The sequence below is a fragment of the Canis lupus genome, chromosome 10 (assembly GCF_003254725.2).
Source record: "Canis lupus dingo isolate Sandy chromosome 10, ASM325472v2, whole genome shotgun sequence".
In the NCBI taxonomy this organism is placed as follows: Eukaryota; Metazoa; Chordata; class Mammalia; order Carnivora; family Canidae; genus Canis; species Canis lupus.
The window spans coordinates 33,044,827-33,064,293 of NC_064252.1; the positions used below are offsets into that span (position 1 = coordinate 33,044,827).

Sequence of the window (19,467 nt, forward strand, 5' to 3'; positions counted from 1 at the left end):
CGACTAAACAAATTGTAATATTTTATACACTTGCTTAGCAAATAAAAGTTGAAATCAGCAAGAACATAATATGCAATGATCTTCAATCAATTAAAAACAAGAAGACATCACACTAGGAATTTATGAGTAAAGAAGAGACACAACGTTGGAGAGCAGAATGCATGATAACCGACACCAGTGAGCACTGCTCTCCCTTATTGAGTACCTACTGTGTGCCAGGCACAACATTAAATGTTCACCACTGAGGACAGCACAGTTGTTAGGCAAGAGTGTAGACTCTGGGGCCAGACGGTTAGGTTTCAAAAACCAGTTCTACCACCGACTGGGGGCACCAAATAAGCTACTCACGCCACTGTGCCTCTGTTTCTTCATCTATAAAATGCAGATGAGAATAACACCGACCTCCCAGGCATATGTGAGAAGCCAATGAGTTAGTAAAAAGAAAATGCTGAAAAGACTGCCAGGCACATGGTCAGTGCCACAGAAGTGTTAGCTGCTCTGGTTGTTCTTAAGCCAGTTAAGTGGCAGGCATAGCCACAATTCAATCCCCAGGGCCAACAATCCACTCTGAAATGTGATGGATATATACGAAAAAAGACCCTGCTGAAAATGAGTTAATCAGTAGTGACACAGTGCTGTGTTTCTTGAAGATAAAAAACAAGACAAAGGAAAGCTCAAATGCATGAGTACTCATCGGCAACTACCAGTGACGAATGGGGCTTGCCAGTGGCACCAGGTGGAGAAACCCATCAAAGTAAGGGACCACTGGGCAGCGGACAGGGTCCTGTGTAGGCATCAGGAGACCTGGGCTGTAATATGGCTCAAGAGCCAACCTGCCTGTGCCTCTGCCTGGCCACCTGACACCACAGTCTGCAATTCCTCACTGCTACATACATACAGGCCCAGGTAATCCAGAAGTGCCTGCTGACATCCCATGATCCTACGACCCAACAGACAGTACTGTACATAAGCACCACTACAGATTATATTATTTATTTTTTTCAAACAGCTACCTGTACTTTCGTAGGTACATCATCTAGAATGTATTCATAATTATAATTTCAAGTGGAGCAGTTGCAAAAGAATGAAATAAATGGCAAAGAAAAGCAATCCTGCAGTGCATTTTTTTTTCAATGCTATTAAAGTATAAACAGGTTAACCTAAGAAATAAAACAAGCATAATTTTGGTAACAATATAATAATTTCTCCAAAAGACTAAATTTTCTTTACCTGTATAACCTTATGCAACATTTTTCATGTATATGGTCAATAAATACTATTTTCAGTTTTATAAAGAAGTTGAGGAACGACACAATTTACCTTTTTGCCCATGACGGCTGCTGAATTTGTCTCCAATCTCTGGACGCCTGGTCTGTCTCAGCAGCATTTTGATCAGAAAAGCATCTTCAGCATTTGAAGAGATCATCACTTTTTCAATGTAGGAATCCGTTGCTCCTTTGTAGCTAACAGTAAGAGGAAGTCACCAAAACAGAGTTTGCAAACTGCCCTTTGTGAACCTATTACCCATGAGCCATATTTTACTTAATATCAACCACAGGATGTTTTGACATTGCCATTTTGGACTCTGAAACGTGCCTTTCATTTCTCAATGTTAAACTCAAAGGTTACCACCTCCCTTTTACAGTCTTAGTCTGAATTGGCTAACATTTACTAAATACTTATCATGAGGCTGGCGTAAGGTAATGTAGCCTGCACCACGCATATCATTCACACGTGGCTACTCCCTTACTGCAGACAAGGAAAAGGGATGCTTGGAGAGCAAGGGTGGCAGCTTGGAAGGATCACAGAGCCCCGAGGAAGGTTTTGTTTTCTTTTAAAGATAAGAATACACAAGTACATTTGCTAGCCTGTAGGTAAGGAATCAATAGAAAACCAGTTGAAGATGTGGAAGGACAGAAGAGAAAAATGATAGGTCCCTAAAAAACTAAATTAAATGAAGAACCCAGGAGGAGGAGGAGCAAGCTTTGAAGAGGAAAAAAGATCTCCTCCAGGACAGGAAGAAAACCAGCTAGCATAACCATCTTTGTCATTCTGAAACTTGCTTTTTGTTTTGCAGGATTGGGTGCAAGGGTCCTGACCCTTCTCCTAGGTAGAAGACCCACTTTCTCCCCTGTGCTCCCTACTCTACAGATAGATCCATGGTATCCACAGCACTACAGCATTTTGCATAGTGGGCAGGAGTTGGGCTCTGAAGCCAGACTGTATGAGTTCGAATCCTAACTGCCACTTGTCACTCTGTGACCTTGATAAATTACTTAACCTCTCTGTGCCTCAGTTTCTGTGTCTTTCAAACAAAGCCATTAATAGAGCTCAGGGGATGGTGGTAGGAGCAAATGAGCTAACACATGTAAAATGCCTGGAATGGTAACTAGTATAGTAAAAGATCTCCATTAAGCCACTATGATCATATTCACCACACTTATTTTTTTATGTAAGCCTTCACTAACTAGATGTGGCTCCTTGCAGGCTTGTGGTTTCTTCCAGCTCTCATCCCCAGTATGAGTGGCACAGTGGCTGGCCCAGAGCAAATCTCAGCTGTTGTTGAATGGATCTGCTGGACTGCCTTCTATGCCCAGGAATACAACTCTCCTATGTCACTCTCTGCCCCCACCTGATTTAACCCAATTCTGGGCCAGATTAAGTATCTTGTTACTTCTTCTAGTTTGGTTTTTACGCTATCATTGGCCCATGGCTCATCTCATGAAGTATCATATTTTACTATATTTGAAATATTTCATTGTACAGATGAAAAATCTGAGCCCAAGAGTTTGAGTACTTCATCCAAGTAAGGTAACACATGACACAACTAGTACAATTTCCAACTGTGTAGTCCAGTATAGTGGTGATGCCACACTGTGGCCAGAGCATTTATTTTACTTATTTAACACAAATCTGATCATAGCGATAACCTGCCCTCTACCAACTGAATTCCCAAGTACTGCACAACCTCGTCCTGGCAGGCTACACTGGTCCTCCAAATCCAGGCATGTGCTCTTCTGCCCATGGGGCCTTCATGTCACTGCTCCCTCTACCTGGAACCTTTATTAGGTTCCCAGTTCAAACCCAGGTTGGAAGGCCTACACAATTCCACAGCCTACTTTCTTCCTCCACGCCATGCTATCGTCATGACAACTATTATTACCCAAAACTGTAATTTCCACTCTCTAATCCTCTAAGAGGTAACTTCTGATTTCTCCTGTCCCTTCTCTCTCTCTCTCTCTTTTTTTTTTTTTGAATCTTTTTATGTATTTCCGAGACACATGCAATACATACGTGATGGGCACATCTTTGTACTGTGGCTGCTGTGGCACATTACTTCCTTCCAAAGGAATCTGGGTTACTGTGGGCATGGACTTATTTACCAGCACTTGTTTGTTTTCTACCTTCTCACCTAAGAATAAGAGAAGGGAATTAATTACAGGCCAATCATTATCATCTCTGTGGAATGCAAACATTATTGGGACATAGAACTACATGATTAGATTGGTCCATGAAAGGCAGAGAAGAAAGGAAAAAGTTGATACAGTGTAGGCTAGTGTCCAATGAGGGCTCGTCTCTAATTGTGACAACCCATTTGAAAAATCACAGATTAGCTTACAGTGTGTAAAAAAAATCAAGAAACTGATTTAGGGTCCATACAAACAAGAGAAACTCATGTTATAAGTGGCAATTTTACTTTCTTTTAAAAAGATTTTATTCATTTATTTATTCATTTATTTTAGAGACAGAGTGTGTACGTGTGTGTGTGTGCACACTTGAGTGGGGGAAGGGGGAGAGGGGAGAGAGAATCTCAAACAGACTCCACACTGAGCGAAGAAGAGCCCAATGCGGGGCTTCATCTCACAACCCTGAGATCATGACCTGATCTCAACCAACTGAACCACCCAGGTGCCCCAATAAGTTGGAAATTTTATATATCTCTCAGAGTGTTAGAATAAGCCCAAGCCATTTACTTTTTATTAATAGTTATTATTTCAACCAATAGTAAGTCACTGCCAACTTGAACAATGAGGAAATCAAAATATTTCTTGGATTTTCTTCCTATTCTCACCTTTCTTTGCAACTATTCCTGGTAAGCTCAAAGGCCAACTACTATAGTACTGTCACAGAACTGTCTTCCCAGCCACATAACCCAGGTTAAAAGTGAAAGAAATTCTCCAAGAAACACACACAGCAAGGAGAGGAAGCCGTGCACCACATGGCTGTGGGCCCCACAGATGCAGCACTTACCATCTGTGCACCATCACAAGTCATGTGGATTTCCCCTCCCAGTGACCTCCCTGACACAGCCTATCTCTCCACCTCACTGTGGCTCTCATCACCTGCTCTGCCGGAGCTCTCGGTTGGTCTCCTCTCTTTTGGCCCTTTTCTACTCTTTTCTCCACTGTGATCAGAATGATCATTTCAAAATGCAAATTACAGCATTGCTTTTAGGATCATAATGAAGTAGTAGCATGGCTGCAAGGTCTTGTGTCTGTGCCCTGGTACTCTCTCTCCTTCTCTCTCTAGATTCTAGTTTACTACCCTCCCCTGGCCTCTCCCCATGAGCCACTCTCACACTGGCTTCCTTTCACAAGTTTTAAATATCAGGTTCTGCAGCTTGATAGTTACACAAGCCCTTCCCACTGCTCAGAACACACTTCCTCCCATATTTACTAGTTAACTCTATTCATCCTCCAGATCTTGGATCACTTCCTTAGGGAAGTCTACACGAGCTTCCTGCCTAGGTCAGATCCTCTTGCTATCTAATGCCTTCATAGCTCTTTATAGGATCCCTTAACCTGGTTGTGACTGGACAAATGTTTACATGTGATCCTTTGGCCAATGTCAGTCTCCTACACTAGCCTCTAAGACTCGTAAGGGCAGTTGTTACAGGTTGCATCAACAAAATTCATTACAAGTTTGTCATTATAATGGAGTCACACTTTTTAGTGGAAGAGGATTCTAATAAAGTTAGTCTAAGCTAAATGCACAAATGATGACACACCAGTGTAGATGCAGGGATACACCCTTATTCTAAACATTTCCTTAAAGTGGTTCTTTTGTGATTAAAAATTTTAAGTAGAAAAGTATAACTAGAATGATTACTACCATGTAAAAATATATGCACAGAAAAACAGACTGGAGGGAAATTCATGAAAAATGACCACATTGAGGTGCCAGGGTGGCTCAGTCAGCCAAACGTCTGACTCTTGATTCTGGCTCAGGTCACAATTCAGGGTCATGAGATTGAGCCCGTGTCAGGCTCCAAGCTCAGCAGGCGGAGTCTGCCTGAGGTGCTTTCCCTGTCCTTCTAGTCTTCCCCCTGCTTGCATGCTCTCTCTCTAAAATCAAAGACAAAGCAAAAGAAAACAGAACAAAACCCCTTAGAAAAATGACCACACTGAGTCAGGAAAGTGGTTTTGTAAGTTGTTATTTTTTCTTTTCTGTTTACCAAATATTCAGAAATATTGTTGAATAGCTTTCATATTTCAAAAAGTATACATATAAATAGTTTTTTAAAAAGGCTCTTACCTGGAGAACAAATACCATCCGCATCTAAAATTTCATGTCGCCAGATGGGTTTCCTTGTAGCAGCATCCAACATCGGCCCCATCACTTTATCAAAGGTCTGATTGGTATAGCGTTTCAGTGTACATTTAGCATTTTTATATACAAGACAACGCCCAAAGCCTAAAATGGGGATCAGATTTGTGTTAGTGAACACCCTACCCCCCTCAAACATGTTCTATATTTGGATAATCTGGGATGGGCCAAACAACGATCTGATAATCTAAAGAACTGGCTCAGGGCTTCTCCCCTACCACTGTCCATATCGACATTGGTATAACTATAACCATGTTTCACTATGGCATAGACTGTGCCATGCTGGAGGGAGGTGAGAGAAATTCGAGTGTCATTATGATTCTTTCAGAACACGAAGCCACAGAATATGGGAACCAGAAAGGGCCCCAGAAGCCACCTGGCTTAACCCCTCTCGCTACAGGTGCTATAATTGCTACAAAATGAGGTCCAGGGAGGTGACGTGGCCAAGGTTACCCAGCAAGTTGGTGGCAGAGCTGAAACACCCCAAGTCTGCTGATCAGCCACGATTCTTCCTACACATCCTTCTGGTGCATAACTTCTGCTAACCTTCCCTGGAAAGTTTTCCTTTTTCTAATTTTGGCATTCAGAGGAAGTCTCAAACAAGGAAACAAAAGATTAATTTTCCTCCAGAGAGGAGAGAAAATGAAAAGCAGCTGCAATCAAATAATTTTAATGGGAGAAAATGTTTGCCTGTGTCCTGAAGATCAGAATTTATGCTGATTATATTTTTAGATCACATTTATCTAGTTCCTGAGGAAAAGTCATGAGACCAACTAACAAGCTAAATGAACATTATGAAAGATCAGCAAAATGAACAGAAGGAAACCTTTCGATGGAGCAAAAACTTCCAGGACTGAATCCCACAAGAAGATTCATCAGCTGTAGAGTTGCCCAGAAGAGCTGTCAAGCCTTCAGCACTAAATATCATTTCCCAAGATCCTGTGACTGCATTTCTTTCTTTTTGTCTTTTTCTCCCTTTGGCCAAGCAATTATTCTAAGCTGGATTCTCTCTAATCTCCCCAGGATATACTGAGCCATGTTAGAGCTTCACTGAAATAGGAAAATGACTTGGGATTAAATTCCAGCTATCACTGATGAGATAAATGCATAGCTGTAAAATCCTTCACTTAAGATTCTCCACCAAAGGCAGAACTCTTAAAAGAAATCTAAGAATGGAAGTTTAGAAAATCAGGAAAAAAGTAGATTTCTAAATAAAACCTTAATGCTCTAATGTAATTTTTAAAATATGAAGGCAACCGTGTAATGAAATAACAAATTTCTATATCTGGATGGTAGATGAAGATATTAGTCTGTCTTCAGGAAAGGTCTCAATCATTATGGCTCCTAGTAAATTGTGTATGGCCATAATAAACTCTGCTCAGACAGGCAGCTGCTTTGGAAACATTACATGATCTTGAAATTCCGTACAATGGCCATTAACTGCAACGTGCTGGAGTGCAATGAGAATCTGAACTTCCTGAAATCAAGAAGTGTTTTCCTCCAAGTATAAATGGACATTTTATTTACAGGTGATAGCTGAAAAGTGAGAGTACAGTAAACTCAGATCATTAAATTGTGTTGTGCAGTTTCTGACAGATATCACAAAGTCTTCAGATTTCCACATAAACGTTACCAGTTAATCAGAAAGGAAAACATCTAGTTTTAAAGCATGGCTGTTGTCATTTGGAGGAAAAAAAGAGGCATAAATTAAGTGCAGCCAACATTAATGCCAAAGACACATGTCTAGGAGTACTATTATGGCTGCCTAGCAACTACAGAGTGAAGGGGAAAGCAGAGTGGGTGTGCCAGGGCGGAAAAAGAGAAACAGATTATGAAGAGAGAGGAGTCAGACTTCAGGTCAGGTGACGAGTAACAAACCATGAAGTGGTGACTTGCAAAAGTAAACTGTCAAAAAATTGACAAAGGGTTGCATAAAAACTCTAACAAATCAGTGTTTGTGTATGTGTATTTCTAACTTCTAGTATTTTGCTAACAAAAAGGTATGAACATCAGGAGGTTGAGACATACAATTTAAAAAAATAACCTTTAATACAGAAATACTGCGACTGTTTTAGCAGTTTGTTGTTGAATACATAACTGGATAGATTCCAAGACCATATTTCATTTATTATAATTCCTGCCAAGAAATAAACAAATTCTTACCCATGATTTTCTGTTGAGAAACTGTCTCATCAATAAAGTAAAATAACAAAGAAAAAAATACATTTAGTAACACATTTAACAAATTACCTCTATGTAATAATATTCACTAAAAAAGTCAACACTGGGGCAGCCCAGGTGGCTCAGCAGTTTAGGTGCAGCCTTAGGCTCCATGTGGCTCAGTGGTTTAGGCATGGCCTTCGGCCCAGAGCATGATCCTGGGGACCCAGGAATGAGTCCCACATCGGGCTCCCTACCGGGGCCTGCTTCTCCCTCTGCCTGTGTCTCTCTGTCTCTGTCTCTCATGGATAAATAAAATCATAAAAAAACAAAAGTCAACACTGAAACCTAATTGCCTCCTGTTTGTATGTTATAAAATTCAAATCACTTAAAATCAATGTTAACATTTTGACACGGGGTAATTTTTAACTGACTGTCCTCATACCTAATTCTTCTGGGCAGAGCACCTCTGGTGTCAGAACTCTGAAAACCCACTTACCCCTGTCCAGGGACGCCTTGTTTAAAACCAGGGCATCTTCAATATCATAGCCACTGTAACTCATCACAGCAACTGTTGCATTTTGTCCAGCTGGCAGTTTCTCAAATTCTATCAACTCAATGGTCTTTGTTTTAACCATGGGTTTTTGTGGGTATGCTAGTAGATACATGAGAGTATCGATTCTGTTCCGCTGGTTGTATCCAATGGTACCTTCATTGATATTGGAGAAAGCAAAATGCAACACTGTATTATGTCAAATAACTAGGTAGCCATGAGTACAGATATGAAAAAAAAAACAAAAACATAACCCATATTCATTTCACTGATTAACATGAAGAAAACCTTCAGGTTAAACATTTCAAGAAAAAAATTTTTTCAAAAACAATATTCTCACAGTGCCTAACAACACGTAAAAGCAATTTTTCTTGGTAATGTTAATAGTTCTACAATAAAGAAAAATCACACCCAATGTATTCTAACATAAATAACTTCAACCTACTGGATTTATACAATTGACCCCATTTTAGGAATTACCAGTCTCCACTGGTTAATCTCACAGGGAAGTCAACAGTTCTGTACTCAGTTCTGCTAAGTTGCGGACACATTTTCAGCTGCTGTAGGAAGATAATTAGAAACCACACCCAATGTTGACAGGAAAGGAGCTTATACAGTAGGACAAACAGATACATTCCATAAAAAGAAATCAATCATTACAAAAGTTCTAAATAAAAAAGAAAGCAGGACAAAAGGAAAGAAGAGGAAGAAAGTGAAAGCAGAAGATTGGATTTACTCATCTCCTTAACTCTTCATTTCACAAAGCAGAATAAACACCTACTCTGTGCCCCACACACTGGAGATAAAATGGGGAAAGGAACTGTCCTTCCCCCTTAGGAATCCAGGGTCCTGTCCAATCAGGTACAGGCTTTTAGGTCCTTAGCAATCAGGTTTCCCACCTAATTGGACCTTGTAAGGTTGTTACTATCAACTAGAAGTGAAATCAGAATGCTGTCTTTCTTCTTTTACCCTATAGGGGGGTTCACTAAGGTCTGCACCCAAAAAAAGGGTTTCACTCTCATGGTCTTGTGAATACAATATACTCTCCTATTCACAGACCGTAAAATGGGGACTAATGTTTGCCTGACTACTAAACTTATTCGTAAGTTACTGAGCCTCGTTAACTTCTCCCAGATATCTCTTTTTTTCCCTCGAGTGGCTAAGAAGGTAGCCTTAAGTCTCTTGTTCTCTTGCACATGCTTCCATAGAGACACATCCTCAACACCCACATACCTCAAGATGCCTAAGTGTTATTTAATGGAGTTAAGCTCCAAGATAAGCAGATAGCAAAACTCAGTACTCATGTCAAGAAATCAACAGTGATTTCCATTCAGGGATGAAAAGAACCTATGCAGGCAGCAAAAATGATATGGTATTCCTTGAGTACTGAAAAAAATAATGATATCTGTAGGGTATTAACACCTAGATGCTCAATAAATGTCAGTAAATGAAATGTAATTATACTTTTTGTGATAGTATATATTTGTACTTAAATCTCTAGGAAATTTATCAAGATTGAGTTGAAAAACAACAGCTAAACTGAATCTCAAACTTTTTCTGGAGTTTACACGAGCAATAAATTGCTAATTAATTTATGCTATTTTAGTGCCAACTAATAAACTGGGCAGGATACCTGGTAATAGATCACTTACTGTTTTAGAAATAAAATCACTGTTGCCCGGATCATGGTAAAGTTCACTGACAATAAGTTTGTCCTCTTACATGAAATTATTTAAAATTTATGTTGAGATTTCAGCTTCAATTGTATACTTCACCCAGCTTGAGACAAGGGTTCACGCAATGTCCCACCAGGCTGCCAAACACAGCTTCTGAAACCTGAGACAAGCATTATTATGCAGCAGGGAAGCATTAATGGCTGCACCTCTAAACAATGGTGAAAGAGATTGGATCCCGCTATAAATTGTGCTACCAGGCCCAGAACGTAATTCTCAGGCATCACAAATGACCTGACCACTGAGTGGATGAACAGCAAAATGGTTTAGCAAATGTCTGGCACTTATGATTGCATTAGAAATTTTCCTTAAAGATTTTTTAAAGAACTTGTAGGAGTCCACATGTATATATGTTTTTAGCAGCCCTGAACGGTGTGTTGGTTACAACATGATTTATAAGCTAGGAGGACTTCTGCATTATAAAACTTCAAAATGCCATCATACCCCAGAGTTTTTATAGAAATCCTAAATGACTATTTTGCCAGTAAGCAAGCTCTTTTTGAGAAAATGTCATGCAGAAATTAAAAGACTAGTCTGGTTAAAGCACATGCTTAAAGTAGGATGCCTTTTACTATTTTCAACTTCCTTAAAAAGTGCATTGCACATACATAATAACTAACACAATGAGAATATCTGTAAGCAGGGCTCTCCCTCTACTGCTCCATTTTGCTGTAATTGCAGTCTTCAGTATTATAACTAAGAACGCATTTCCTTACTACCCAGGACATGATCTTTCTTACAAAAATCATATTTTCTTGATCATAACTTTCTTAAGAAGTCACAGGTTGGCACAGCAAGGTACATTAAATGTAGGTTAAAATAGTGAGGAAGTTTTTTATTTTAAGGTGGTATGAGAAAAGGTTAGTAAGCACACATACAGCTTAGGATATATACCTTAGGAAATGTATACTGAAAAAAATAAGATGAAGTTTTATCCATTTAACTATTTTTGTCTTCCTTTGCCCAGTTTTTAAAAAAAATTAGTAACATTATTAAATACATAAACTTTACTCATTTACAGTATACATATTAATGGGTTCTGACAGATTTATGCCTTTGTAAAACCACCACCACCACCACCAAGATCTAGAACATTTCTGACACTCCCAAAATATCCCTCCCTCTATTCCTGACCCCAGGCAATCACAGCTGTTTATCATTACAGTTTACATTTTCTAGAATTTTTTTTTAAGATTTTTTAATTTACTTATTCATGATTGACATAGAGAGAGAGAGAGGCAGAGACACAGGCAGAGGGAGAAGCAGGCTCCATGCCGGGAGCCCGACGTGGGACTCGATCCCGGGACTCCAGGATCACGCCCTGGGCCAAAGGCAGGCTAAACCGCTGAGCCACCCAGGGATTCCCATTTTCTAGAATTTTATATGAATGGAATCCTGCAGTATGGACACTCTTGTGCTGCTTTTCTCATTTAGCATAATGATTCTGAGATCCATCCATGCGGCTCTATCATACTTGATTCTTTGCTATCGCTGAGAACTATTCCACTACATGTTTATACTGTTTATTTACCCATTTACCTGCTGATGGATATCTGAATTGTTTCCAGTTTGGGGCTCTTGTGAATAAAGCTGCTATGAACATTCACACATAAGACTGTGTGTGTTCACTTCTCTTGGATAAATACACCAGAGTGGAATTTCTCGGTGGTTTCCTAAGGGTACAGTTAACCTAAAACACTGCGTAAGAGTTTTCCACAGTATTAAACCTTTTTATGTTTGTACCAGCAGCGTATGTACTCCTCAGCTGCTGTACATCCTCACTGACACTGAGTATGTCCACCTTTTCAATTTTAGTCATTCTAATGAGTGGGTCTTGGTTTAAATTTACATTTATCTAAAGACTAATAACATTGAACATAATTTCATGAGCTTACTGGTCATTCCTATTACTCTTACTGAAGTGTCTGGTTTTCATTTTTGCCATCTTTTAACCAAGTAGCCTTATCATTGAAGAGTTCTATATATGTACCCGACACAAATCCTTTATCAGATGTATATATTGCAAGTACTTGTTCCCATTCTGTGGATTAATGTCTCTCACATTCTTAACAGTGTCTTTCAAAGGGCAAAAGTTTAACTTTGAGAAAGTCTAAATTATTTTTTTTCCTTTGTCATAACCTGTGATTTCTGAGTTCTAAGAAATGACGTAGGTCATTCAAGGAAGGTCATGAAGACTTTTGCCTTGGTTTCTTGCTACACATTTTATGAGTTTAGCTCTTACATTCTGAGCTATGACCCACTTTGTGTTAGTTCCTTGTATGGTATGAGGTAGGAGTTGATGTTCATTTATTTCTATATAGATACACATATATACATTTTGTTGAAAACAGTTTCCTTTCCCCTAGAATTGTCCTGACACACTCACTAAAAATCAAATGCCCACAGAAATGTGGGTCTGTTTCTGGATTCTTGATTCTGTTCCACTGATCTATACGTCCACCCTTTGTTACACTGGCTTTATAGCAGAGCTTAAAATCAGGTTATATAAGCTTTCCAACTTAGTTCTTTTCAAAGATTCTTCTCAAAAATATGTACCTGATTTCTTAACAACCTTAATGTGCTCAGATATTAATTTGCTGTTGAAACATTTATTAAGTACTTATTAAGCCTACTGAGCTGGCACTATGCTAGGCACCAAGGATATAGTAATAAATAACAAAGATGTGGTCCTGTCCTCAAAGTGCTTTTATTCTACTGTCTCGCAGGGAAAGCATGCACTTTTTAGCTGCTCTACATCCTCACTGACACTTAGTAGGTCATGATCCACAGTGAAGGGGAAAAAGTGAGGAAAGAAGTTAGTTTCAACCGAGAAGAATCTTTTAAGTTTTATAGTTACATTAAGTTTTATAGTTACATAGTTACATTACGTTGTGCACAGAAGACATAATGTAATATTTTTAAGTTACTCAACCAAAGTGGGATTCCTTTTCCTTGTCAGAAACAAAGTTGTATCGGACAGTTGTATCTGAAACAAAGTTGTATCTGACAGGGTTACTATGATCATTTGAGTAGTCAATATGTGGTAATATTCACTAATGATACTATTGACAACAGTAGTAGTAATAAATACACACCCCTTGACCCTGTGCTATCACTCGTTCTGCCTCTAATCCTTTTTTCTTTTTGAAAATATTTTATTCATTTATTCATGAGAGACACAGAGAAGCAGAGACACAGGCAGAGGGAGAAGCAGGTTCCCTGCAGGGAACCTGATGGGGACTCGATCCCAGGACCCCGGGATCATGACCTGAGCTGAAGGCAGATGCTCAACCACTGAGCCACCCAGGGGTCCCTCTGCCTCTAATTTTAACCTTACATACTGAATTACATTTTAGTTTTATCTTCACAAGTATTTATTATTAACTTCCCAATCTCAGGAAATGTCATATCATCTTACATCTGAAATAGCTACAATGATTTTAATTTTCTTTTTGAACCAACAGTGAGATTCTAAAATATAATTGTCAGGAATAATTTGGCCAAGACATCTTTCCATTTTCTATCCACCAAATGGATAAAGAATAAATATTCTAAAAAAAATTCAAACAGAAATTTGGATGACATACAGAGGAAGGAGATGTACAGTGAAAGAAAATTTTATGAGGATCTTTATATATTATGTGTTTTTAAGACCTCAAATTCTTCTGGGCTATTCCCGACATCCCATCCTACTGTAAAGTGGGGAATACAAGAGAAGGAACTATCTGCTTTGGAACAGAATCTAATGGCAACAAAACAAAACAAAACAGAAGCTGCATTAGCTCCTGAGCTTTAAAAAAAAGGGGGGAAAAAAAGTCCCAGCAATTTGGAGGTGAAGGGGGGTTGGGAAGAGGCCATGGCTAGGGGAGGTATGTGATGCATATTCATTAACTGAGCTGATAGTGACTGAAAGATCCTTTTAACCAGGAAAAAGTGTTCCACTAGAGGATTGCCAACTAATAAAATGGACAGGATATGAAAGTGTGACTCATGTGGACATGGCATCTGGTGCCAAAAGGTACACACAATGCAGCTCCAACAAACAACTTTTACTTGTAGGGCTGACTGACCTGGAGACCTGGCCATTTCCAGACATGTCTACCTGGCTTCTTGTTCTGAACCTTGTCACAACAGAGCCATATCCAAGGATATGGTGTTCCTCAGTAGCACAGTAAGGTGTAATGTGGAAACCTGTACTTTATCAACAAGTGAAAGAGCCCTAGACTTAAGAAACACCTCTGCTTGGATGCCTGGATGGCTCAGTGGTTGAGCAGTTGAGTGTTGGCCTTCGACTTAGGGCACATTAGGCTCCCCGGAGGGAGTCTGCTTCTCCCTCTGCCTGTGTCTCTGCCTCTCATGAATAAATAAAATCTTAAAAAAAAAGAAAAAGAAACATCTCAGCTGGTGTTTCATGTTTACTAAAGTGAACTCATTCTCAACGTACAAGGTAAGGCTTTTAGTCTGCACTTTGTGCTTGTCTTGATCTCCTTCATAGTGATAGAAAAATGACTTTCTCTCATTTCATCACTGTTCACTGGGGGCAGGCGGCGGTTGGTAGTGAAAATTAGGTAGCATATCTTCCAGGTTGGTTAGAATATGCAATGATTTAATTCTGGGCTACTGTCTTCCATTTTCCACATGGACTCAGGGATGAACAGCAGTTAAAATATTACTTCAGAACATTCACACAGAATCTCTGAGATGTATATAGTCTTTAGCAATGGCTCATACTTAAAATGGGATAACGTGCCTTTTAGTTATCAGCTGCCAAGACTGCATGGAATTAAAATAACTCAGAGAAGTCCAACTCAAAGTGCCAGGTCTGCTTTACAGACCTGGGTTTCTGCTGTGGGTTTTCTCCCTCTGCCGGCCTTGTTCCTTTTGTGATTTTTCATACAGACCTCGCTCAGTACTTCTGCAGCTATTTGAGTGTCCAAAGAGAAACGTGGTCATGTAATGTGCCAACTTTGAATGTACTTTTATCTTGATGCTTTTCTTTCCAGTCAGGTGTTTTATAATAACAAACAGTAACAAAGCCTTTTTTTTATTACTTAAGATATTCAGTGGCTTTTGTCTTCCTAGCGTCAGCAGTAACGTCAGAGGATTGTATCCAAGGAGCTAAATGTGCAGGACCCAGGGTCAGAGCAGCTGAATACACCAACCTCAGAAAACACAGACAATGAATTGCAAATGACACTCAAAACAAAACGAGAAAAAAAACCTTCACACAGAAAACTACAAAAGAACTCTACAGACACTGAATTGGCTTTCTGTACACACTGATCCTGCTTAACTGTGTGTGGTAACTAACCAAACGTTTCAGATACTCATGGCCACAAAATAAAGGCTTTTTTTTGTAGGGTGAGGAGTTACAAAAATAAAAATATTATTTCTTTCCTTCAAGTCACTTCTTTATTAAAAAAAAAAAAAAAAAGATTCACCAAGTGGAGATAAATTTGTAGCCCTTTCTGTTTTAATCTTCAAACACAACCAAGGAGTGGCATTAGTGATGAAGTGATTAGTCTTCCGTTAATTCTGAAGGTTCTACACAAAAGGTGTATTGTTTCAGCCAGGATTCACATCATGAAACAAAATGGTTTGGTAAACCCAATAGAAGTGATAGCCCTTTCATGACACACAGGGTTCAGTACTGTATATTTCAACTTGTTAGCAAGTCACAAGCACACGCGGGAAATCACTACGTTGCTGCTGAGGATGAATGGAAAAGACGAAATTGATGAGCCGCTGTTTAGATTTTCCCACTGGGAATTATTCCAAACTGTCGAAGCATTACATCATTCAGGTAAATGGTTGCAGGACAACATGTTTTGACAACCAAAAGGACAGTATAAAAACTCAGAAAAGAAATACACACTGTTTACTCCAGGATAAGATGGAGGATTCCTTAACCGTCAAGCCATAGTCAATTGCAGCTGATTGCTGGTAACTGAGAAGCTAAATGCATTCTGGTTGTTACCGAAAGGCAATGCAAAAACCTTTTAGTTTCTTCATGAAGCCCCCTGTAGCATACTTAAACCAGAAATGACATATCATATTGACATCATAGACATATATGAAAATAAATGTATTAAGCTTATTTTTAAAAACACTTCCAAAAAAGTTTATAAGCAAAACTTTTGTTTTTTTGGCCTCGTAGCCTCTCTGTATCACCTTCAAGATAAAACCCAAACTCCTTATTCTGTGGTACCTCTCCAGTACAGACTATATTCCTATTATGTTTAACAGCCATACCAAAGCACCAAGATCCCCATGCAATGCTTGCTTCTATTTCCATGCCTATAAAAAATACTCAAGGTCTTTCAAGGCTCTTTAGTTCTATTCTTCAGAAACAACCTACTCTCAACTTCAAGTGATCTTTCTGTTCTCATTCCTCGAGAGTTTAGCTGCTGGTCTACTACAGCATTTATCATATATATTCAACTACAGTTGTACTTGTTGGGCTCTCCTACTAGATTGTGAACTCCTTGGGGACAGGGCTCTCTCTCCCTTCCATTTTCAGGTTCTAGCCTCACCATCTGGTCTATCCATGATGCTCAATAAGTGTTAGCAATGGATAATCAATTAAAAGGGAAGGAAGGAAGGAAAATGAATTCAGATTTTGGTGTGACATGAACTGGATGTTTCAGAAGCTACAGGAGAACTGCAAGGATGTAATGTGCTCAATGACTATCACCAAGACCATCATGAATGCCTTCTAATACACACTGTGCATCTTCGACTCTATTCCCTTTCCCTTTCTTCCCTTAAAACTTGTGTTTTCCTGCTCTTGCTTCCATTTCTCCTGGTTCACAACTTATACTTCATAGAGCTTTATAGAGCTTTTCTCTTTATATTTACCCCCTCATCATTCTGTGACATTTATTATACATCCCCTTGTTTGGTCAAAGGAATAAGTTCAGAGAGGTTTTTTTCCTTTTTTTTTTTTTTTTTTTTTATGCTTTAGATATGGCAGTGGCATCTGCAAGCCCTCTGAGGTTAGTGACACTTGGGTATTAGCAATGCCTGACTTAGCCAAACATTTAATACTAGTAAAGTAAAAATAAAGACTTAAATCTTTTTATTCAAGTACTTAGAACCAAGTTCAAGAAGGAAATCTTACCCATGGCTTGCTTCCCCATGGCACACTGATATGTGTTTCTTGGGGACTGGTTGTGATGAGGGTATGGGATGAGGCCGGCACAAACACCAAGGAGAGTAAAGGGCTCAATCTCCAAGTGGGTGGTATCCCTGTCAAGTTAATTAAGAACAGACATTTTAGAAACCAAGGACCAAAATAAGTCTCTCTTAAAGGTCATAAAAATATTATCAGCAAGGTCCCCAAAGGGCTCCAACAAAATGTGCAAGTTTATATAAATGTTTATGAAAATTTATATGTAAAAAATATATAAGTAATTTATATAAAACCTCAAGAACAATAAAATCTGATTCTAGTAAAACTGATATCCACATGGATGAGTGGGCTGCTTTTCTTCACTTCTCCAACTTGTGTCAATGGCAAAGTTGTATTACCATCTTAGAGAAGAATATATCCCATTTCAGAAAGTTACCACAGACCTAATGGGACCAAGACCACAGCCACCAGCTAAGTGTGGCTGTTCAGCACTTTTCACTGAATTTTTTATTTTACTTAATTTTAATCACTTTACATTTTAAAACTCAAATTTAAATAACTCAGTTCAGTTACTCAAAAGCCTTTGAGTTATGTTTGTAACAACTTACACTTGTGAATCTACTTTTTCAACTGTAAATGTTATGATCAGATAAGGTATTTCCAATAAACATTTAGCCTTCAAATTGAGATGTGCTATAAGTGCACAGCAGATTTTGAAGCCTTGTAGGAAAAAAAAAACCTCAAAGTTTTTATACTGATTGCATGTTGACATACAATATTTTAGATAGAGTGAGTTAAATAAAATTATTAAGATTAACTTTATTTGGTTCTTTTTGCTTTTTTTCAGTGTGGCTATTGGAAAACTTCAGTGTATGGACTTGCATGGTATTTTTTTGGACAACTCAGCTGTAGGAACTGGATATAAAGTAAGACTTTATCTAGTAGGTGTTAAAATTGTGGCTGCTTTTGTAACATATTATTGTAAAAATCCCAGTTTTGGCTAACTGATATAGCAACTCAGGTATTTCAAAGGGGAGAAGGGCAGCCAGATTTTTCTGGATCTTGCTGGAAGTAACAGACATCACATGTAGTGTCTGTGCAGTCTGCTGATCCCCTATATTCCTTCTTCAAGTACTCGTAAGGCATAACTTCAGTAATTTCAATGGTTTATAGTACCTGTGAGGACAAGGGATTTCCAAGATAATCCAGCCCTTTGTGGAAAATTAGTTGCAGCGCACATGGCAAATGACCTCCCACTTATCCATTGAGTTTTTTTTTTTTCAATACCTGTATGAATTATGTCCCTAGTTTAGTTACAGAGGATTTCCATGCAGCTCTTTGTTTGAAGAAGATAGTTTTGACCCTATGATCTAGCAGAACTCCAACTCTCTCAGACAGCTTAGGCCTTTGTCAGCAGGGAGGGAAAGGGCTAGGATTTGTTTTCTTTGTGTGTGTGTGTGTGTGTGTGTGTGTGTGTGTGTTTAAAGAGAAACAGCTTATAGTGACATTTTATGGCCTAGAGTAAAACAGAGTTTGCTTTAAATGTATCATTTTGTTTAAATATTGGCCAATTTGACAATATGGGCCAATTGCCCCATATAAATAAAAACTACTTTTTCAGATGTACAGATTCGAGCAAGCTGAAAATGAACAAGATACAGACCTAAGTTTCTTCTTTTTTTGTAACACAATATATATAAAATGAGATCATACATTACCTAATAATTATTCAAAGTCTAAATGCTCTGGATTTTGACTTTTGTCAAACAAAAGAGGATACTACTATTAAAAAAGATAACCACCATAATCTTCTGTCCTGAACAGGAAATAGAAGACTTTCTAGACAACGTGTATAAGGGCCTTAAACTTGGCTCAAATGAAGACTCAGTAACCTGTTGTTTCCAACAGCAGAAAAACTGGAAAGCGTCTCAATATTCATTAATAGGTTAAATAAACTATGTGTAGTCAGACAATGTAATATAAAGAAATTAAAGTAATATATTTATATAAACATACAAGTAGACATTAATATAGAAAAATATCTAGAATGATAAAGTTGATAATGATGCTAACTTTAAAAATGAAGGTAACTGAAATACATTGCCTTGAGGTCATGTATATATGTTTATATTCACTTAGGAAAAAACTGAAGAGTATACATTAAACCACTGGCACTGGTGATGTCTGGAGGCTGGAGTTCAGTAGGATAGGGAAGAAGGGGGTTCAATCTTTTTACTTCATGCATGTCCACATTGAAAAAAAGGTCACAATGATGAATTACA

The 19,467-nt window shown here is 38.6% G+C and overlaps 1 protein-coding gene across 4 annotated transcripts in view; it reads right to left on the reverse strand.

The window, feature by feature from the left end:
- The window catches only part of POLR3B (RNA polymerase III subunit B), a 107,563-nt gene that overhangs the window by 31,027 nt on the left and 57,069 nt on the right, over positions 1-19,467 (reverse strand). For all 4 annotated transcript variants that reach the window (XM_025461979.3, XM_025461969.3, XM_025461987.3 and 1 more), the window contains 5 exons: positions 17,174-17,301; positions 8,267-8,476; positions 5,536-5,694; positions 3,295-3,412; positions 1,321-1,463 (listed from right to left, as the gene is read on the reverse strand). In XM_025461979.3, coding sequence (XP_025317764.1) covers positions 1,321-1,463; positions 3,295-3,412; positions 5,536-5,694; positions 8,267-8,476; positions 17,174-17,301 — 758 coding nt within the window. The remainder of the gene's footprint in view (positions 1-1,320; positions 1,464-3,294; positions 3,413-5,535; positions 5,695-8,266; positions 8,477-17,173; positions 17,302-19,467) is intronic.